The 24,492-nt window shown below is 33.6% G+C and overlaps 1 protein-coding gene across 1 annotated transcript; it reads right to left on the bottom strand.

Annotated features, from left to right (window-relative positions):
- On the bottom strand, positions 1-20,402 carry LOC121378661 (polycomb protein suz12-like). Its single transcript, XM_041506939.1, has 15 exons — positions 20,165-20,402; positions 19,856-19,902; positions 17,454-17,518; positions 15,617-15,688; positions 15,153-15,205; positions 13,963-14,030; positions 12,907-13,126; positions 12,342-12,544; positions 11,625-11,799; positions 10,283-10,506; positions 8,379-8,536; positions 8,004-8,093; positions 6,875-6,980; positions 4,204-4,283; positions 1-3,872 (listed from the first exon to the last, which is right to left on the bottom strand). Exons 1-15 carry the CDS (start codon positions 20,265-20,267, stop codon positions 3,671-3,673), a joined length of 1,866 nt encoding a protein of 621 aa, XP_041362873.1. The 5' UTR covers positions 20,268-20,402; the 3' UTR covers positions 1-3,670.
- Between the last annotated feature and the right edge of the window lie 4,090 nt (positions 20,403-24,492).

The following is a 24,492-nucleotide window of genomic DNA, read 5'->3' as shown; positions in this document are numbered from 1 at the left end:
CTGGTTTACCAAATATTTTATTACACAATTTTTACTGCAATACCAATCATTTAATGTAAAATAGCCGTTATATTTCATATACCATTATATGATTGAATAATTTCTACTTAACATCAACAAGTCCGTTTTACGAAATGCAAACAAAATTAACTGTAGTCTTAATTTTCATGACAGAAATAGAAGCAGTTGTTAAGTAAATTCAACCAAAATAATGACTACTGATTTAACGTTGTGGCAAAAGGTCTACTCACATTTAGTTCTTTTATTCAGTTGTTTAGACAAATATTCCCCTCAAACATGTAATTAAATGAATGATGAGCATGAATGCTTGGTCATACTCAGAAAGCACTCCTGAATGACCTAAAGAGTGAAATAGAATGTAATAGGTATGTAATCAGTATGAAAGAATGAACACTAAAGATGAAGCCAGAGGGTACGAGTGTCTCGTACAACAATAGCAGATTGTGACAAGAAAAACAGTATGATTGATCAGTTGCTATGCAATTAGATATTCTCGTATCAAACACTTGCATTGTGTGGTGTCGCCGTAAATATTAAAACCAACAGTCATTACCAACATGTGACAATTTAATTATTTTGGCTCTATAGAAGACCCTGAATTAGTGAGCTTTAGTGGAATGAACAGTGGAGGCAAACACTAAATGATTTTTTGCTGAAAAAGACTCGTTTCAATTTAACACAAAAATGCTATTGTAATTTTGTGCTACACATGAATACATTCAACAATATGACTCATGGAACTGCACACTGCCACAGTGATTTTTAGATGGCACAAAACAAGGATTCATTAATTGTAATTAATATATAGGTTAAAAAAAAAAGAAAAGCTAAAACAAGATGTACAAAAATTATTTGTAGATTTATCTGCGAGTATACCCAGACATATTTTTTAAAACCCATAATGAAAATATTTTAATATTGATAGTTTTTTTAAGTGCTCGATTTGAATGTCTATAAATATCCACCATAGGTTTATTATTTCTTCCATAACAGAAAGTGGTGCATGTTTACTCTAGGTGTTTTCAGGTAGACAAATGGATATAATGCATTTATATCCTTCTGAAATGTGAGCATTATTTTACTAGTCATAATAAACATGTACAACATAAAATATGGCAACGATGTGCTGCCTTTTTTAAATATAAAAATAATCACTTTATGATTTCAGATGATTAATCAAACATGACAAAATAATTGCTTTTGATGAAAGTAACTTATGATTTTCCAGTCTACGAAACAGAAATAGCAGTAAAACCTGCCGTAATAGATTCCTCGACACATACACACAAAAACAGAAGAGGAATGTTTGCACCATTGTAGATGCTAATGGAGTCCTAAACGAATCGGTTAAGTATTCAATTTGAAAGTTCCTCAGCACAGGACATATTAAATTAAAAAATATTTAATATACAACTAGAGCACATTTAGGTTACTACCTTCGGTATGCAATCAAATTCTTATTTATCTGGGAATTTATTTTTATCATCCTGTTAAAAATTACCAATCTAACATACTTACCCAGCATGCTCATACCAGGTAAATCAACACCCCATCCACAAAAACAAAAATGCAAACTGAAAAATGTGTTCTTAGACTTTAATAAATATCCATCACAAGTATGGCAACAATGTGGGGAAACTGATTTATCTTGCAACATTTTCTTGTGTAAATGTTAACACATGCATTTCTCCACGTTTTATTAGTCAGTGATTTGTACCTAAGGTATGATTCAACACTTGCTCAATTCCCCCCAGTGGAATATATTGTATTACTATTATGGGCTATCCTTTCAAAAGAATGTACTTATAGGTACCAGTATACCAAATATCATACCTGGTCAAAGTTTGTAATGCACTTAACTTAAATGTTGCATTAAATTAGGCCATGCCTGCCACTGGTGATATATGTGACAGAACTTGATATAAAATGTCCTTTCATCTAACGAGAAAATTCCTGAAATTTAATTTCAATATATAAGCTACTACTGCGCTTGAAACATGCCGGGTCCTACTAAAATTATCAGTTAAACCCCACAATTCTCCCACAATTTCCTTTTAAGATTGAGGGATTGTACCAATATCCATGTGTTTGTTGACTGAAGTGTTACAGTTTAGCTACTACTGTCGTCTGTGAGATTTGACTTGGTTTGGTAGCTAATTCCTTCTATCATTCTCTAAGCAAAGTGTAGCAACCACTAGATAAAAATAATGTTTTGGGAATGTGTAAATATTCCTTTCATGGGTTACTTAAAAATAAATTCTTTCTTTAAACATTTAACTGGGTTTATGATACAGGTGATACCTACAGCTGAAACAAAGATAATGACCTGCGCGCACATTTTCAAAGTTGTTTTAACACTACGAAATAATAAAACCATTGTAAGCTATGATGTCACTATGGCATGTGCTGTGGTGATACCATAGCCTACAAAAGTTTTACGATTTCGTAGCAGTAAGATAGCTTCGAAAATCCCTAGCCTGTTATTTAGTACACACAATACCAAACTAAAAATCACAAAAAACAACAGGACTTTCCAAGTAATGAAAAAGGCAATTATAACAAATCCTTGATTTTCCTCCTCTCCCACCCTCTAGGATAAAGGCTCACCCCTATTTTCTTTATTGGTAATTCCCCTCGCCCCCCAGACACACATACACACTAATGTGCAGTATTTCCAATGCCCTGAAAAAATAAAATTTCACCACCGCCTCCATTAAAAAAACTGGATGAAAATCTAGCATTTATTCTATTCCACAAGCTTCACTGTTTGGTTATACAGAGAAGATGTCAAAGAATTTAAAACAATGTACAATAGTCACTGTATTTCAAACAAATTATTCGATTTTAATTTAAATTGTTTTTACAAACATTAAAATTCCAAACCAAATGCAACTATGGTAAAATTCAGTCAAACAAGTTAAAACAAACAGCCTCATACAAATGTACACCATATTTTGCATATCCTGCCAAACTTCACAAAGCATCAATCAATACAAAGTGTAAACAGTTATCAACAACTTTATATTGTAATAAAATATACTGTCAAAAATTCAACTGCAGGAATGGTGTGATTAAACACGAAAAAAACCTTTACAAGTGTGAAACTTTGGCTTGTTTTCTAAATTCATATCCCACCCTATTCTAGTTTCATACAGAAGTGTCCCAAAAAAAAAATGGGGATAAATTCTGCTGTCTTTATCTATATGAATTAAAATCCACCAACTTCATATGATAGAACACCACGTGAAAATCTTTAGAGAGCCTAGAAACATTATCAAACAAATGGCTCTTATTTCGCTTTTGTTTTATCGATAGTCACACAAGAGTTGATGACAACCTACATTTAAAATTGTCAGTCTTAAAAAATTACACATCTAATCAATAAAAGTATCCACTACTTGAATGTTTGCAAAGTACGATGACAGTTGCTAAGGAAAAATATCATGTTACTTGTCAGCTGCCATTTCTAACATGTGATTACTGCAGTAAAGGCATTTTATTTGTCACGGACTTAAGGACTGCAATGGACAAGGCCAGACTGTTCTGTTTCGCAAGGCCAGACTGTTTTGTTTCCATTACTTTCTGCATGAATTATTCATGTCAAGTACTCTGGTTACAGCATCCATAACAATTTGACTCCAGTCACCGGTCAGTACACACCCATTTCCTCTTTAAGACATTCTATCTGCCCTATAGTCCTCTGAACGACTTCTGGTCGAATCAGTGAGAAGTCAAACAAGTTCACCATGTGTAGTATAAAGTTTCGGCACAGGTTCTTCTCAATAATTTCACGTCCGTGCAACTCCACAAATGTTGAACAAGCAACAGGAATCTGAACATCGCCGATGAGGCTGGGGAAGAAAAACAAATTCAATATTTACATTTACCAATTTTCACAATATTTCTATAAATAAAAATCATATGAATCATTTCTGCAATATCAATCTTTAAAAAAAAAAAAAAATCTAGTCAGATATGCATATTTGAGCCTACTCTATTTGAAAATATATCTCCATACCCAGATAATAATCCTGTTTATTAGCATTAATTAAAACATTCCGCACTGTAACAAAAACAATCCAAGGAATGTTGTGGATTCCCATGATAAAAAATTGCAGGAATTTTGTAGAATTAGACCAAAAGTTAGGCCTGTAATCTTGTAATTGCTTGTGACAAACTTACTTCTTTTTCATAATGTGAAGATTCCACAGCTTCATGAGCTCTTTCTCTCCCTCATTGACATCGGTAAACTCCTCGATCATCTGAATTACAGAACAATCTTTAAACACTGAACAACAATCACACATATCGGGTGGCCAAAAAACCAACCTGTCCTGAACTTTAAGGGTTAATAACTTGCAACTAACTATATAGCTATTAAACTTCACACAAGTAAAAAAACCAGGATGTTTTTAACATATCCTGAAATTCCCAAGTCTCTATGTCATATACCTTTTCTGTGGACGATAATTTTAAAAAAAGAAGAAAAAAAAAGAAGGAAAAAATTGCAATGGCAGAAACTGGTTGTCATTTGTAACACTGACAAGTTACACCTGCGGTGTCATGAATGGCACTTGTCAAGAGACAGTGTCTGACACTAATGTTCTGAATAGGCAAGGAGGTTGATGTTTGCTTTCTTGAGGTCCTATCATGGTACTTAATCAGAGGGATAAAGCATGTTGCAAGGAAAAGTGCTGGTGTTGTGCGAGGATTATAAGGGAATTCCCTGATAAAAAGTGGAATATACAAATAGTCAACCGCCTTACTGACAATATAAGGACTTCAGGTTCTACCAGCAGAAAACGAGGCAGTGGAAGGCCAAGAACTGCAAATACCGATATAAATAAAGATTACATCAAGGAAGCAATTGTGTCGCAGGAGGACAAGTCAGGGACTCGTAAGTCTCCGAGTCAAATTGCCAGAGATTTGGGTACTGCACAATCATCAGTTCAGAACATTACAAAAGAATTGGAATTAAAATCTCTCAAATGCATAGAAGTTTCACGGCTGGATAAAACTGTCATGCAAAAAAGGAAGACACACTCGAAAAAGTTGTACAGCAGGTATTCAAAACAAGATGTGAAAGGACTGGTCTTTACAGAAAGAAAGACTTTCCGTATCAGGTGGCACGTAACCGCCAAAACGATAGGAAGAAAAAGGAAATTCCCAACACATGACTGTACCATGAAACCTCAAGGTCTAACAAGAAAATAATGGTTTCTGCTGGGGTATCATGGAGTGGAAAAACGAACCTGCACTTTATTAACACAAACAAAGTGAAAGTTAACTCCGAGTGTTATCAAAAACTATTAGAAATGAGACTCTTGCCTGATTGCCATCATCTCTAACCTGATGGAAATTTGTTTTCCAATAGGATGGGTTAACTTCTGACACTAGTAGAATTATGCAAGTCTATTTGGAGGTCTATGGAGGATTTCATAAAAAAAAAAAAAAAAAGACAAGTGGCCACCCCGAAGTCCAGACCGTAACACAATGGACTATTCCATTTGGGATTTGCTGTCGGAGAAAGTATATGCAGGACGTATAGAAGTGTGAACTCAAAACGAGGCTGACAAAAATGATGGGACAAAATATTTCTTAGAGAGATCAGGAGTAGTATTTCAAGTTGGAAAAAAAAAAGACTCAGAGCAGTTTTTGAAGCACATGGAGGTCCATTCAGTATTTCAGTAAATTCAAGGTAACTATGCAGCTTTTTGGACTCTGCCACTGCAGTTTTTGACTTTTGTTTTTAATTATCCGACTGCAAAAAAAGTATAAGACAGGGATATTTCAGGATATATTAAAAACATCATATTGTTGACTTGTGTGAAGTTTCATAGCAATATAGTGGTTAGATGCAAAGTTATTAACCCTTAAGGTTCGGGAAGTTTTTTTGGGGCCACCCGATATAATACATAAAATATTGGCCTCCATTCAGTTATTTTCTACAATTTCTAAAATTCTTTGTACAAAGCAAATTACTTTAGATGCTTGCTACAGTACTTTAATGGATTAGATTACAATAGCAGTGTGTTTGTCGCTCACAGTTATTGAGAATTGATTTGTAGATTAGAATTTAAATTCATGTATGAAAGATAAATAAAGATTTTTACCACAGCACTTGACAACTAAAGAAATAGCATATCATTGACAAGCATGTATTATAGACATACAGTTGATAATTTCCACTAGCCCAGACCAGAAAAAGTAAAGTTTGTTTTATTTAACGACGCCGCTAGAGCACATTGATTTTTTATCTTATCATCGGCTATTTGACGTCAAACATATGGTCATTCTGACACTGTTTTTCAGAGGAAACCCGCTGTCGCCACATAGGCTACTCTTTTACAATAGGCAGCAAGGGATCTTTTATTTGCGCTTCCCACAGGCAGGATAGCACAAACCATGGCCTTTGTTGAACCAGTTATGGATCACTGGTCGGTACAAGTGGTTTACACCTACCCATTAAGCCTTGCGAAGCACTCACTCAGGGTTTGGAGTCGGTATATGGATTAAAAATCCCATGCCTCGACTGGGATCCGAACCCAGTACCTACCAGCCTGTAGACCGATGGCCTGCCACGACGCCACCGAGGCCGGTACCCAGACCAAAAAGTCACTACATGGGATTGAGGACTAGTGGATTTGACAAACTTAGAAATTTATTAAAACAAGTCTAATTCAATTAAAATTTTATTAGCCAAATACTAAATGTTGTGGCCACTTGGAATTAAAATAAACAATTAGCTAATTTCGCAGTGATAAGCCCTGATAAGTTATTTTATTTTTATTTTCTGTGTCCTTTCATCTAAGACATGAATTGTTGAATACAGTTACCACAGTTAAAGACCTACATTGACAGTTTTCTGTCTAAGCCACAGTGGGTCATTTTCTGAATCACTGTCATAGTCGATTTCCTGAGGTCGCATTGGGTTACTTGTTGCTGTCCGATAATACAATCTGAAAAACAAGTCATACAAATAATTGATTCAAGTGCGCAACTAAGCAGTATTAACAGACACAATAATCAAACAGTTCATTAAACCCAAGTCTTTATGTTAGTCATTTAAAAAAAACCCTAAGAATTCACAACAAACATAAGTGCCGGAACATGACAGGGAAGAGGCCCTCAGCTATATATTAATTTGATTTTCAACTGGGTTGGGACCAATGCATTATTTTATTACCTCATGGTACATACAAAAATTTCAAACCTAAATTTAGGGGCTTTTAGGGTCAATGTAAGTAAAATTTAGGGACTAACATTTAGCTCTCTGCCATTTGCAATGAAATTCAAACTCGACAAAATAATGGGAGTGTTCGAGCGGGTTGTTGGGATCGAAAGAACGGTCCTACACATTTTTATAAACATAAATATGTAGAATCCACATATGCATAAATGTCTAATTCAGTTCAAATAATTTTATAATATTCCGTTTTATTTAGTTTGTACTGAGATTAAGACTCTTGATTAGTATTTTAGAAACATGTTTCATTTTAGAATGACCTATCAAGCACTCCTCAAAAGTTACAAATGAATCCTTCTATGAACAATACCGAACACTGATGTTTTACGAATGAATCGTTGGTATCATTTTGGCTTTGTTTACACACCAACGTTTGAGCGAGAACAGAGATCAACAAATGAAAGTAGATATCGATGTATTTTTGGCAATTTATTTAATGTTTCCAGAAGAAGAAAAATGTCTAACGATTTCAGGGCTTATATGGCCCAATTTAGGGCCTTTTGTGAACTTGCCCATAAAATATAGGGCTTTTTAGGGCTAGATCATCAAAATAGGGACTTTTTAGGGCAAATTTATGGCCTTTTAAAGCATGTGCAAACCGTGTACCTTCTGAGTTCCCCCTCCCCAACGACACCCTTCCAAAACCTATGACAAATTTTAGTGAGGAGCAATAGAAATAAGGGAAAATATCAAATTAAAGATTGAAGATTGTTCCCTCAATGAGTAAACCAAATACCTGTTATGACCTTGTACAAATTGTCTGTTGATTTTAGACTCATTTTCTGGCTCAAGGAATTCGGCAAGACTAGGCTCTGGTCTCTTTGGTCTACAAAAGTCAATCAAAATACAGGTTATTCTTATTAATGTTTATTGGAGTTTTTGTTTTACACCAAGTAATAACATCAGTCAAATCAAGACTTGAAAGGAAGTAAAATGTGGCCTGCTGTATGAATTGAATTAAAACATTTTTGGCATAGTACGATATAACTGATTTGGAAGAAATGTGAAAACATTTCCACCTGTAAAAATTACCTGTCTTACAGTATATTAAAAACCCTTAAGTAGTTACTATAACACATCTGTCAAGATCAATATAATACAGGAAACGTACCTGTAAACTAGAATGTGTGTGACAGGCGTTCTTCTGACTGGACCCTTTCGACTGAATGCAAAACCAATGTGAGAGTGGAGATCTTGCGGGTTACCAACATACGAACCATCGTAACGCTCATTTATTGAAACATCTATTTCAATACCCTTTGGATGAGGCTAAAAGAGAGAGAGAAGCTAATGTGTCAAAGCTGTAGCAAAATCAAAACAGTGGATGGGGTTAACTACTACAGACCTGCCAAATACAAACAAAAAGAAGACAAAAGAAAAAGAACATGGTAAAATTATTAAATTTCATATTAGCTAGTAAGAATGACATAAACCCTGACATTGCTATGTAAGAGTAAATAACATAGGATGTGTTATAAATATGCGTTTCCAAGCAATAAGCATAGCAATAGTAATTAAGTAATAGACATTACTGGTGAATTAGGTAATAAACATGAACATAATTGACAACACTGATGGCGGTTTGGGAATTTTGTGAAACAAAAGTCAAGGGCAGATGTTCTATGTGTATAATGTATTTGGAAAAGCCAAACACATAATTGGCTGGGGTTAATTTAATTAACAAATCATGTGGACAAATGAAGCAAGGCTACAATCTTTGTTCAATATTTAATTTAGCTTTGTAATTCAACAGAGAAAACTAATTATACATGTCAAACAATAAAAAAAAAAAAAACTATTATAAGGACTCAACTTGTATAAATACTCAAAATGTTCCTATAATACTTCGTAAGAGAAATAAATGAAAACTTGTACAGTAACGGTAAAGAGTTAACAAACTATTAAGTACTGACCACATACAGAAACTCAAAACATACAAAATGTGTTTTGGTATACAAAGAAAACTCAACACATATAGAAACTCAAAGCAGGCATGGCATAAGCGGTGGTATTTGAGTAGACAAAATAAAGAACTCACACATATAGAAACTCAAAGTGAGCATGGTAAAGGTAGAGGCATATGAGCAGACTAAACAAAGAACTCACCACATATGAAAACTCAGTGCCAGTGTGGTAAAGGTGGAAGTGTTTGAGTAGACTAATGTAACTCACGACATATAGAAACTCAAAGCGAGTGATAAAGGCAGATGTGTTCGAGTAGACTGAACAAAGAACTCACCACATATAGAAACTCAAAGCCAGCGTGGTAAAAGAGTTTGAGTAGACTGAATAAAGAACTCACCACATACAAAAAGAAAGAAAGACTACACGAAGAACTCACCACATACAAAAAGAAAGAAATGTTTTATTTAACAACGCACTCAACACATTTTATTTACGGTTATATGGTGCCAGACATAAGGTTTAAGGACCACACAGATTTTGAGAGGAAACCCGCGGTCGCCACTACATGGGCTACTCTTTCCGATTAGCAGCAAGGGATCTTTTATTTGCGCTTCCCACAGGCAGGATAGCACAAACCATGGCCTTTGTTGAACCAGTTATGGATCACTGGTCGGTGCAAGTGGTTTACACCTACCCATTGAGCCTGGCGGAGCACTCACTCAGGGTTTGGAGTCGGTATAAAAATCCCATGCCTCGACTGGGATCCGAACCCAGTACCTACCAGCCTGTAGACCGATGGCCTAACCACGACGCCACCAAGGCCGGTCACACCACATACAGAAACTCAAAGCGTGCATGGTAAAGGCAGAGGTGTTTGAGTAGACTAAGCAAAGAACTACCACATATAGAAACTCAAAACGAGCATGGTAAAGGCAGAGGTGTTTGAGTAGACTAAATAAAGAACTCACCACATATAGAAACTCAAAGCGAGTGTGGTAATGGAGGAGGTTTTTCTGAGTAGACTAATCTAAGAACTCACCACATATAGAAACTCAAAGACAGTGTGGTAATGGCGGAGGTTTTTCTGAGTAGACTAAACAAAGAACTCACCACATATAGAAACTCAAAGCGAGCATGGTAAAGGCGGAGGTGTTTGAGTAGACTAAACAGCTGCATACAGTTAATGGAGCACCATGGACACCTGAGATCATGTCGTGCCTCGGTCTGCTGCCGAGTGTTTTTGTTGTACATAAACTGGTAAAAGATTCGGTTTTTCTTCACCGGTTGGCTGCTCACGTCTTTTAGCTTGGCCGGAGATTCTTTCTTTGGACTCCCTGAAAGAGTGAATGTGTATTTTATCACCTAACATCAAGACAAAATTTACAGGGTTTATATTACTGTTATTAAATTCCATGACTTTTTAAAGACATCACCATTGACCCTTTTAAGAATTTTAAAGGATTATTCTGTGATCATTAGAATCATCTTATAATATGTTTTGACACAAATTAAAAGAATAACCAAAACAAAACATTTATCAAATTAATGAGACAATTAAAAATTCCAAGACTTTTAAGGCCTGGAAGATGACATTTATAAATCCCACAACATTCTAGGATTTCCATGACCAGTAGGAACCTGGAATTAGTTATGCACAGTACACTTCTGAAATCTGTGATAATAATTAATAATTACAAGAGTGAAATCTACACCCAAGGTGCAAATGAATTGTATGAACAGTACCTCTCAGCTTACCCTTTGGGTTTACTCCAATTCCAACAAATCTATGATATAGACTGTCAGAATGTGTATGTCAAAAATATCTCTCATTGCTTAACTGGTAAGAATTTGATAAAATATTAATCTTTCCCCCATCAATACATTTTTGTTAACCGTCTTAAAATATATGAAGACAGGAGTGTTTCACTCTGTGAATGCTCACACTGCTTACATTTTAGTTATCACTATCTTACGTTTTATTTCAGTGACTTAATAATAACAAATGGATGGGTCCTGGTGAGGTATACACACTGGTATTACAGAATACACAAAAACACACAGAAATTGTTAATTCTCCAAATGCACCAGGTAGGCCTTTACCCAGGATATTTTTAAGGCACTTACATTTTCACTATCAGTTTAACGCAAATGCAAGTGCCAGCATTGATGTTTATGACAATTAGTAATTGACTGTCATTAAAAGAAAGGGTGCTGAGGGCCTTGTACCTAATTAGGTATGAAAGACATGTTTCACCTATTAGAAGTGTGAATACCGGTGTACTGTAAACTTTTAAAAGTTGTTACAACCAACAGTTGATTGTCACATATACTCAATTAAAGCATAGAGGCAATTGATTTGAGGCCCTTACATGATGCCAAAGCACTTACTAACACACCTAAGGCGTAGTGACCCCCTACGCTATATGCCTCTGGGGAAACCCCTGTTATGTACCTGAGTTGTTGTTGGTGACATCGAGAATGTGATTGGCAAGTTGATTATTGTTCCTAAATTCGTCCTCTGCTAGAGTGATAGCAGTACGAGGGCTGGTGTCCAGGCTCGTGTCTGTCCAGCATAGACTGAATTTCAGACTGGCACATTGGTTAAACACATCAAAAGGACCAACCTCCTGTAATAACAATTATAATATCCAGTGTGGACAAAACCAAATACCTTATTTAACAGTAACTATTAACACGTTTAATAAATTTTGTGACAAGCTGGGGGGGGTTTTCATCTATGTTAATAAAAAGTAATTTTAAATATTAATTTACATTAATGTTAACCTATATTTACATTTTAAGCTTAAATTTTCTTTCCTTTGGACAGGAATTAAGCATGTAACACCAAAAAGCATGAGTAGAACCGTCATCTTCCACTCTCACTAATAAAAAAAAACCTTCTTATCCACAAACTTGACAAAGAAGAATGGCTTATTTTTTACTTACTATTTACAGTCAAACCTTCTGAAGTGGCCAATTTTATAAAGCATTTGTATCTCCAATCAATAACATATTAATATAAATGGGCCCATATTACAAATTACACACAATAGCCGATGTATTCATGCTGCTGTGTCATTAAACATCAATTCATTTTGATTACAGATAAATGCTAAATTAATTTTGTGAAATACATAAGTGAGACGACTGATGAAGAACTAGCACCCACTTTACCACCTCCCATGGTTTCCCATGATCTTCGTTTGGAATTGGATTTGTCCCTGAGGTTTTCAAGGCCCACTTCATACTCTCCTTCCACCAACTGACAGTGTTTGTGACGATCATACATAACCAGCTCAGCACTGTAGAGTACATTTTCGCCATCGGTCATCCAGGTACGACCATTCTTTCTTCGTTTGTGAGGTGGCTCTTCTGAAAATTGGAAAACAAAAACAATTTAAGACTCTTGTCCTACTTAGCTTTTTTAAATCTGGGCAACTGAAATGGGCTCTCCAAACCATTAAGTTAAATATTTAAGGCAAGACTGTGACAGAAGTCTAACAGTTATGTGTGAATAACTTTGTTAGACATAATATTTTTTAAATCAAAAATATATTTACAAGTTTAATTTAATATAATCCAACTTACCAAATGTTTTTTTTTTTAATCATATACATTTGTGAAACTTAATTAAAACAAAAACACTGTAAATTTGCCTTGATATCAAAGACTTCAAAAATCTCTTAGTGCTTTACATATATGTGTAGCAATCATAACCAACAAAATAGTCTTACCTGGATCATGTATATCACCATTACACAGTCCGTGAAGTATGAGACATCCTGAGGGAAAGGCAACCTTGAACAACAGGACATACGATCGGACGGTGTGACCATTTGTCTGACTAAATATGTCTGGATTAACAGTTATTGTTCGCTGAGGACTGGGAACATCAGAGTTGACACTGATATTCACTTTTCCTAGACTAACGTGTGTTACTGGAGACGAGACATCCTACAGGATAAGATAAAGCAGAAATAAGGTTATTTCAAAATGATATATCACGGCACAATTTATTTTCAAAATTTTGATTCTGTTAGCGATATTCTAGTCAATTGAAAATTGATTAGCAACTACTGGTTAATGTTTTAAAATTGTGTAGCGATCTCTAAAACCTACGTAGCAAACTGTGATACTGAACAAAATGTTCTCTGAACAAAATAGGAATCCAACTTTAAATAAGTGTGAAAATATAATCAATTACTCATGTTCCAGAGTAAATATGATCACCATCACAGGACCCAAAATAATGACCTGTGGAACCGCCCCCCCCCCCCCCCCTCCAAAGTTGCAGGTCATTTTTCTAAAGAGCTTATCTCATCTTCTATTTAGCTTATGGTTCTCTTATATTTTGATTCCATAATGCTGCTAAATTTTACACACCATCCCAAACCATCTTATTTCCAGTAGGCCATATTTTATCTTAGCATGACATTTATTTTATGAACAATATACCTTCTATTTCGAGCCACATTTTAATTCCTATTTTGAGCCCTGCATCAATGGAAAGATGAATACCAAGAAACAAAACTTATTTCAATGGATAACAATTAAAAATGCTTAAAACTTTGTACGGTTAAGAAAAGTAAGGAGTTGATGTGAGCATTTTATCACTGGCTCTGAAATCTAAAATGTTTTTCGAAAAATGTGGAAATAAGACATCATTATTCTTAAAAAAGTATAGATTTTGGGATGGTGTTAGGGAATAATAATACAGAGATTGATAAACCTAATATAGTGCCTAATGTGGAATAAATGAAACATTTACATGTGACATCTTCGAATCTCACCTTTCTTTTCTTATGGCAAAATTTTAAAAGAAGAACTTCAACTTCCGCAGTATCAGTGTTGTTAGGAACTGAAATATTTCAAAAGTTTTGTACATATAGTCAAATAAATATACTTTATCAATAACAATTTTTGACACAAAATACACCATCGGGCCGATGGGCTATTTCTTGTCCAGCCAGTATACCATGACTGGTATACCAGTCTGTGGTATGTGCTATCCTGTCCGTGATGGTGCATATAAAAGATCCCTTGTTACTAATGGAAAAAATATGTAGCAGATGTCCTCTCTACGACTATATATCAGAATTACCAAATGTATGACATCAAATAGTCGATGATAAATAAATCAATGTGCTCTAGTGGTGTCGTTAAACAAAACACACTTTAACACAAAATCTGAGACTGAACGTTTCATCTTGTGCTGCACACTTTTACATCAGTTCTTCCTTACTCGGATTAAGATGTGTAAGAACTTATGACAAACCCAAGCAAATATGGCTAACTTCAGGACTTCTAGATTATGGTAGCCCCACTCCCATGGCTAGTGACATTCAATGTTGAGCTAGTAAATAACTAGCACTGTCATGCCTGATGGCTAGTGAAAAAAAAAGTTATCAAATGCTGCATTGAAGTATATTTTGTAAATATGAATATCCTGCCCTCACCCCCATCCTTAGTGTTTTTAAGCTATATCTATCTCTTTAGGCGACATTATTATTAGTAGTAAAATTGTATGAACTTAAAGTAAAGTACGGCTAGTGAATGATTAATCGTGGCTAGTAAATATTCAAAATCATAGATCCCATGACTAGTGGATTTTATAAAAATTCTAGAAGCCGTGCTAACTTGTAAGATGGAAATTTAAAAAAGCGTCGATGTCTTTAGTTTGATCAATATGGTATGAAACATTATGTATTAACTAGTTGCAAATGTCAAATTCAACGAAATAAGCATAAAAAAAAATCATTACACACATTTACTTATTTCACTTTTCAGTCCTGTATACTAAATTATAAGAAACTGACTCAATGTAATAGATTTAAAATAAATTTTGTGAATATTACTGTGAATATGCAACATTGTGCAAAGATGTGGTAACAACAAGGAAATTATTTGAAATATACATCAAAATTTCCCCCACGATATATTATAATATATACATTTAAAAAATAAAAAATAATATACTTACATCCAGGGTGACTAATTCCTTTAAATTCAAGATTCAAAAATTCAGATTTGTAGCTGAAAAATATAACAAAACAATATAGACAGTAAAGCAAGTCACCTTCTGTCCCCAGTTAACTTTTTATTAATTTAAAAATAACATTAATTCACTTGCATTCTAGAGCACTATGTACTCTTGAATAAATATGTTTTACTTTATAATAATCAGAGTGTCATACTCGACTCTATTATTAATGAAAAGTTGTAATATATAACAAAATAATTGTCAGTTTTCAAAGTGTGGAGAAAATATTTTCAAGTCTGAAAGAAAATAATATTTACCATTTTACATATATATATATTATTTTATGCATTTATACAAATTTTAAGCGAAAATATGAGAGTAAAAGTTATAAACGCTTATCTCCTCAATGTGGTTTTTGTCAAAAATTAATCCAATAAAAGGTTAACATGAACAATAAAGATTACCTTGACGACTGACTAGCTTTCCTTCTCTTCACTTCAACCTGAGTAAGAAGGGTGTCAACTTTGAATGTTTTCCTGTAAATACAGAAATAAAACAATAATTACACTTATGTGACGGATTGCCTGGTAATTAAATATCATGCAATCAAAACTGTCCTAGGTTGAAACAGCCATGAACATGTATGAAAAAAAACACCCCAAAGGAAAATGTCATAACAGGCCTTAATCTAGGATTTAAAAAGTAGGAGAAGCGAGTGTTCCCTTTCCAGGTGAATGGCAGGGCTTGCTCTGGCACTTGCCAAATTCGCCAACTGCATATTTTTAAATTGCAAATTTATGGCAAATTTTATTTTAATTTGGCGAAATAATCTCTTGCACTCATTGCTATATTGTTAGGAAATAACTAGGTTTTCACAATTTTTATAGTTTAAAAAATAATTTGGCAAAAATTTTTTTGCTTACCCAGAGCCAGCCCTGAAAGGGGAGAAGTTTGACAGTTGGCGAATTTAATATTTATTGGTTCATTTCACAAAGTTGCAACATGTTCATTCCGAAAGATCCAAATTATACTCTTGATTACCAATATTTCGATATAAAATTACTACTACTTCCGGTATTAAAATTTAAGCGAAATAACTGTTTGTTGTCATTAAAAATGGAATATAATTTTAAGTAATCGACAATACTGTGGAGTTAATAATTCTCTGCGGCACTTTTTTGCCGTGGCACTATATTCAGGGGTGGGTTTTTTTACAATGGTATGTCTTTTGCTGTGGACATTTTCTTAATTGCAGGGGTTGTTATGTTAATATTGAAGTAATAATTAGTATTTTCTGGCATTACTGAATGTGATCAAGAATTGCTAACAAAGGACTGAGCTGTGACCCTAATCAACTCGGTGTCTTGATGTCTGTTGTGTGATTTTGTTTTTGAAAACAGATTTACGTCCAAGTCCAAACTATTACGGCAACTTTGACTTCTCACTACTGCTAATAACGTTGCAACCTGAGTACTTTCAATAAAATTATCATTAAAAAAAAAACATAATGGTCAAAGAAATGTAATTTTTATCTTCATCTTAGTACCATTTTAAATATTTAATCTTGGGATCTTTTGATCAATTATTTTCATGGATGTTCTATACTTGGACCATTTTGTCCATGATCCTCTGCATTATTCTGGACCCAGATGTATCAATTTAATTAGTAAATTCGGTTATAAAATTACCAAAATTTGGCAAAATAATTTTATTTAATAATTGATATTTTGTTAGTTCTGAAATAACCCGGTTTTTGCAATTTTAATAGATAATTTGTTGACATTTTCTGATCACCCAGAGTCAATTCTGAAAATATTTCATAAAACTGACACACATGGCATAATCTTAGTATTGTACACAGGTTATACAAATTAAGCAGTGCTTCTAGATTATGGTAGCCCCACTCCCATGTCTAGTAATATTCAATGTTGGGCTAGTAAATAGCTACTATGGCCATGCCCGACAGAAAGTGAAAAAAAAGTTCTCAAATGCTGCATTTAAGTCTATGTTGTAAATATGAATATCCTGCCCCAATCTGAGTATTTTTACTGTCTATCTCCCTCTTTAGGTAACATATCTGATTATTACTATAAGTAAAACTGTATTAAGTAAAATAGGGCTAGTGAATTTTTAATCGTGGCTAGTACATTTTTAAAATCACTGATCCCATGGCTAGTGGATTTTGTAAAAATTCTAGAAGCCGTGATTATGCTTTTAAGAATGAATACAAATAACATGATTTTACACACAGACTTTCATAACATTGGTATAATTTGCTATTTCCACGAAGTTCCACAATACCTTTTCTTACTGCTAACACTTCGTCTGTGTTTCATGTACCATAAACTTCTTTGAAGAAAAATAGGCTGAAGAAAAAAGAATATATTTTTATAAATGTAGAAAAAATACACATATATACATAGTAAGCATAATCACACTAGCTAAAATAACTCCTCCATCTAAATTGTATAATTCTGAAACAACTAGGCATCTGCTATTTTGTTTTAAATCATGGATCCTTGGTGCTACATGCATTAAAAAAAAAAAAAGGTACTTTACATGGGTTTATCATGGTATCAATAAAAAAAATTATATATATATATATATTGGTGGTTTTTTGGTATTATTATATAAATTCATAAATACCTCTGTCAGGACAGGCTGTGTCTTAAAGGTGTTTAAAAAATTAGCTAACTATATATGTGTAACTTTTTTTAACAGCAATGTGGAACACTTGAGACAAATGTGAATAAACAGATTTATACTAGTACTGCTTCTGAAAATCAAGCAGATCTCACCATTTAAGGGAACTATTACTCTCTCCCCGAAACTAATTCAAGGAGGTAATTTTTTAACTCCCCATGGCATGTGATTTTATATGATACCAAGATGGCAATATCTTAAATGGCATGGAACATTTTGTTTTTATAATTCTGAATAGCAATATTTGAAAATATCAATATGCTAATATATTAAATGGCAGGGAACGTTTTGTTTAACAAATTTTAATAGCAATATTTGAAAAATTATTAGCAACTGGTAGTTAACACTACAGAATTGTGTACCATTCTCTGACACTTGCATAGTGAATCAGGTCATGATACTGAACATAATTTAACTTAGGGGACCAATTAATCTCTCTCCTCAATTTTTTATGACAAGCTCAGCAAAAGCTACTTGCTGATTATCAGAAAGCATGTGTACTTTGACCAGTATTTGCTGCCTGTCCTGTCAAATTCGAGTCTTGGAAATATATCGAGGCTATTTCATGGGTTTTTTTTAAATACGAGTGATGAATGACATAAAAATAGTATTCGCAAAAAACACCATGAAATGGTCTATTTATTATATATATCTTTCCTAATTTTTTACAATATCTTTCGCTTTTTGGTAATATCTTTCGCTTATCCTATCGAAAACATGTAACATCATAATATAGTATCTCAGGCCTCCTTTAATAGGTCGGCAAATTATATTTTGATTAATTCGGTCTGGCTTCTGATCCCATAAAAAGGTAAAAAGTATTTTATGCAATTCTTTCAAAAACTGATCTGAAGGATTTGGGAGACTCAGGAGAAGATAATTAAGCTTTAATATTAATAAAGCCTTTATGACTGCAATCCTACCTAAATGAGTAATACTTCTCTTCATCCATGTCCTTATTAATTGTTTAATTTCATAGATTTTAGATTTATAATTGAGTTCAACCATAACTGTAACATTTGTTGTAAAAATAATGCCCAGAATCTAGAAAATTGGGGGATTCCACTTTATATTTAGACCCATATGGGCAGAAAAAAGTGGAGGGAAAAAAACATTTCTTCCCTTAAGATATGTTTTGACATCATAGACAGTGCTTCGCTATAGGTGGTTAATTGTGTGTAAGAATAGTTTCCATGGTGGAAGTCATGTCAACAACTAACTTACGTCATCGTTTGAAAATGTTATATAAAATGATAAATATTCAAAATGGGTAATAAATTGAATACTCGTTACTCAGAAATAGTTTATCTTGCACTCGTGAATTGATGTTGTCCTTCCCTCGCCTTTACATTGTAACTCATAAATAAAATTGTCAACCCTTTAGTGATTAATTTACTGTACCCTAATGTTCAGTGATTTAAAAAATAAATAAAATGTTTCTAAAAAAAAATAACTATTCAGAATTCAAACATGTAACTTAAAGAAAAATAATTTTAAAACTAATTTTTTACAAATTCTAAAGTTTAAAGGGACATTCCTGAGTTTGCTGCATTGTAAGATGCTTCTGACTAATAAAATATTTCTACGATTAAACTTACATATTAAATTTATTTTTGTGTTTAGAATATCAGTGTGTATATTCTATGTGTTTCTGGTCGTCTTAATATTTGTAAGAAGCCTAAAATTATTTTCGGAAATAAAATGAAATATAACCTAGTACAAATATCAGAACGATCGGAAACACGTTTAATATACAGCGACTACTATTTTATGCAGAAAAATATATTTGATATATAATTACATTTGTTAAAAAGTATCTGTTAGTGGATAACATCTTAAAAATTGCAGCAAACTCAGGCATTTAACTTTAACATTAAACTAATTATTAGGAGCAAGTGTAGGCTTGTTGATTAACAACTAGGCAAGATTTGACAAAGCTCATTGGGTTTAATCAAACAAACTCCCACACAAGTCTCAATGTCTGTAGTTCCAATACTTACCAAAACAACATTTCTTGTTCGCAAATAGCGATAAATCTGTGTCGGTTCTGAAAAAATAAGAAACAAAAAATAAGAAAACAAAGTGTATAATAAGTTAATCCATATTTAAAAAAATAAAATAACCATTTAGTAGTGGGTTTGACATAAAGAATACATGTGTTGTGATTCAATACAGGAAATAACACATTGCGATTCGTTTCTTCAATTCGTTAGTGGTAGCAGAAACCTCTTATCATACAAGAAATGAATGTCGGTCAGTTTGAAATCGGTAAGTGGGGTCAGCCAATATTGGTCATGTGCTCTGCTTACTTTCAAAAGCTTGAAGAAATAGTTCGTGGTCTGCTTCTAGCGTTTCAATCTGAGCCTCGTCTGTCTCCCTGTCCCGTTTCTTCGGCTTCATCCTCTCCCCCATAACTCGATCGTGACTCCCACACCGATTCCGCGGGAATCACAATACACAAAGCACACACGGAGCAAAGCAGGCTGGGTAGGTAAACGCCGTATCAGCCAGTCCCAACAATCGATAATGAGAACAGCGTAGAGCGTCCTTCTTCTGTGAATGACAAGTTTTATTAAACAGACTTTTTTTTTTAATTGAATACCGACCACACATTCCAGTTTTTAAGTATACATTTCAAAAAAAAATTCCAATTAAATAAAAAAAGAAGAGCTGTTGTTTCTTATTTTCTACATTAAAAGGCAGCACGTATCATATAGTGTTTTTTCCCACGGTAAACCCCTAAAAGACGAATCGATTAAGCAACAAGAAGAAAATGATGATTGTGTATTTTGTTTATTCCCAAATAGATATTTTAACATTGTTTGGTGGGGGTTTTTCTGCCACTAATTTAGTAAATAACTAAATATTAATTACTGCAGCTATGTGTAGCCTAATAGATTAGATCTAGACACAATTACAGATTGCTTACGTGACAACAGACATGCTTATTTATAAAATCACAAATAACTACAATGTATTGTTGAAGAGACAGGATACACATAAGGTATATAAGATTTCACAATAAAGTGATAATTAATTTAGATTAAAAGAAGAAAACTATTAACTAACAGTATGAATGAAGAAGAAAAAACCCCATACAAATATACATCCTATACATCTATCAAATAGTAATCATTAATATTGTTATGCCGTTCAAGGTTTGGGGACTAAAAGTAGGACACTTCTTCGTTCACATATCTAATAACAATTTCAGGCGCGTGTGCGGGGCTCTAAGTTATGGTGAGCGAAGTTTGTAGGGGAGAAAAATGTATTAATTTTTTTTTTGGTTTGAACAAGGCGTGTCGACTCCCCTAACCCCACCCCCTGCACACGCGCCTAAATTTTCACCTATTAATGGTGCAATATTAGACGGGCAGTGCCTGAGCCTCTTTTGGATATAGGCTTAGGCATGTTAATAAAGTTAAAAGAAAGAAAGAGATGGGCAGAGAAGTTGAAAAAAACCCAATCAAGTTTCCCATACCATTCAGTTCAATAAACACTGGGTTTATTCGATTAAGTTTGTGAAATAGATCATTTGTCTTTTTGTATGTGAAATCTTTACATTTTATTAGAAAGTGTAATGAGTCTTCAACGCTAAGGTTGCATAATATTCAACCTATTATTTTACCGAGAACGATATTTTTAATATTTACCATTTTCTGCGTGCAGGGCGGTAAAGCGCTCTCTTGGTGCAAGGTCGGTCTAGGATCGATCCCCGTCAATGGGCCCATGGGCTATTTCTTGTTCCGGCCAGTGGACCACGACTGGTATATCAAAGGCCGTGGTATGTGCTAATATTATGTCTTTAAGATGGTGCATATAAAATATCTCTTGCCTATGCCTCTCTAAAACTATATGTCAAAATTACTAAATGTTTTACATCCAGTAGCCGATGATTCATAAATCAGTGCGCTCTAGTGGTGTCAAACAAACAAAGAAACAAACTTATTCTGTGTACACATATTTGTATTTTTGTGATAGCTTGACGGGACTTTGCCTTTTTATATTACTGATGTATGATGCAAGTTTGTATATGGTATTGTAATTTCTTACATGCCAGTAATTTTTGTCTGTATAGTAGTCCTGGTAACTGTGATATAACGTTTAAAATTCTCCAAATTCTTTATTATCCCCAGAAAATAGGTCATGTCAGGGTTGGGGATCCCTGAATAATCACCTTACAATATTCTTCCTTTATAGTCTCACCAACACTAGGAATAGAACATTTAGCAACTGAATTAATTATGGGTTTTGTTTTTTCAGACACACATGTAACAAGACAAACATACATCCAGTCATTCACACATAATCCAATACTACAATTGACAGTTTCCACTCGTGCCTTTGCATACTCTTGAATATTATATACATATATATTCATACAGATGATCCTCAGACGTTTGTACTTTCTCATAGTGTTACTCTTTTTTTTCTCTCTTTTTTTAATTTTTTTTTTTAATCGAAATCAGCTTTTCTACATTTAGTGAAGTAAGAATACTTTTCAATTTGGTATCTTATATACAATTAATTCTTTAAATGTTCAATGTTTGGCAAGATATTTTTCACTTTGCTTTTATAAATAAAGAATTTGGAAAACAAAATTACAAAATCCAGACCTACATCTGTTTTAGTTGTTTTTTTGTACACCAAATAAAATTAATTCTGCATTTAATTTGAGTCTTGACATGAAGACAGTTTGTTTTAATCCATTTTAAAAGTTGCTACCAAAAGATACTGACGATAGGGCAATCCCAAAATAGATGGTGCAAATCAGTTGTTGATGCAAAAAGTACCTTTATCATTATCCGATTTACTAATTTTATACATAAATCTGTTGGTAGTGAGAATCCTATGTATGAGTCTAAATTGAAACCACCTAAGTTTGGTTTCACTGGTGGCCCTGAAGGGATGGTAAGAAAATCCTATTCCAAACAGTACCACAATTGAACTCGTTTTCCCATTTTGCTTTAACTTTTCAATGAGCGGTAGAATTAAGTAACACAAAATATATCGCTTTTGAACCCTTCTTGACTGATGTCAGACTGGAAATTGAAACACGTTGATCCAAGGCTAAGTTTGTCATTTCCTTTTTTTATGCTCAATTTTTTTCAGATACATTCTGATAGAAGAAATAATACCGAAAAATTCTACAAAGGGAATAGCCTTATGCAGGAAAATTCTTCATAAGACATGAAGGATCCATCTCTATTTATTAAATCACAGATTTGTAACAAAAACCAACAACAACAAAAACACAGCATCTATCCAATGTTTCCAAAATACTGACTTCTTGGCAGTTCTTATATTATCATTGTAGAATAAAGGTTTCAGTTATAATGGCTTGAAACGAGTCGACTGGTACTTTCTTTACATATTCCACATATGCTTCCAAACAGTCTTTCCAGAAAGGATTAGTTAAACCTGTTAGTATTTTAGAAATAAAGTAATTCACAAATAAATCCATTTGTTCCAATAAAGGGAAATTTGACAAAAGCAATTGTTCCCAAAGCACATTATTTTTATCTGATGTAATTAATTTTCTAATCCAGGTAACTTTTAATTTTTTTACAAAACTTACTACATTAATCATACTCAGGCCTCCTTTAAAAGGGTGGCAAATTATATTTTGATTAATTCGGTCTGGCTTCTGATCCCATAAAAAGGTAAAAAGTATTTTATGCAATTCTTTCAAAAACTGATCTGAAGGATTTGGGAGACTCAGGAGAAGATAATTAAGCTTTAATATTAATAAAGCCTTTATGACTGCAATCCTACCTAAATGAGTAATACTTCTCTTCATCCATGTCCTTATTAATTGTTTAATTTCATAGATTTTATATTTATAATTGAGTTCAACCATAACCGTAACATTTGTTGTAAAAATAATGCCCAGAATCTAGAAAATTGGGGGATTCCACTTTATATTTAGACCTGATGTATATTTAATGTCACAATCTGCTTTAGATTCAACCCAAACAACTTCAGACTATATCTGCATATTGGTTAATTAGAAATTCTATATTGTTTACCTCAATACCTTATTTTTTTGGTTATTCCTTATTAGTATTGACAAAACCTCAGCACAAAGGATAAAGATATGCGGACTAAGAGGATCACCTTGGCGACAACCACGGTTGACCTGAAACCACGAAGTAACTCTGCCATTTACAACAAGATAAGATTGTATGTTATTGTAAAAAATATTTACCCATCTTTTGATGTTCTCGCCAAAACCAAACAAATCCAATGGGTTTTTTTCTTCTGTATTATAAACGACCAAGCCACAGAGTCAAAGGCTTTCTCAAAATCAATATTGAAAAGCGTTCCGGGAAGCTGGTATTTTTTAGTGTGATAAATAATATCATATAAACTACGAATATTATTACCAATGTAGCGGTTAACCATAAACCCAGTTTGATTATCATTTATTATTTCAGGAAGAACAGCCTTTATTCTCTCTGCAATACATGACGAAAATAATTTATAAGTTACATTTAGAAGTGAGATGGGTCTCCAATTTTTTAAATAAATTTCTTTGGCTTGCCTGGTTTCAGAATGCACGTAATAATGCCTTGTTTTTGGGTAATGGAGAGCTCACCCCTTTCAAAGGCATAATTAACAGAATTGATAAGGAAAT

This window comes from Gigantopelta aegis, chromosome 8 (genome assembly GCF_016097555.1).
Source record: "Gigantopelta aegis isolate Gae_Host chromosome 8, Gae_host_genome, whole genome shotgun sequence".
In the NCBI taxonomy this organism is placed as follows: Eukaryota; Metazoa; Mollusca; class Gastropoda; order Neomphalida; family Peltospiridae; genus Gigantopelta; species Gigantopelta aegis.
This window is presented reverse-complemented; position numbering and strand designations above follow the sequence as displayed.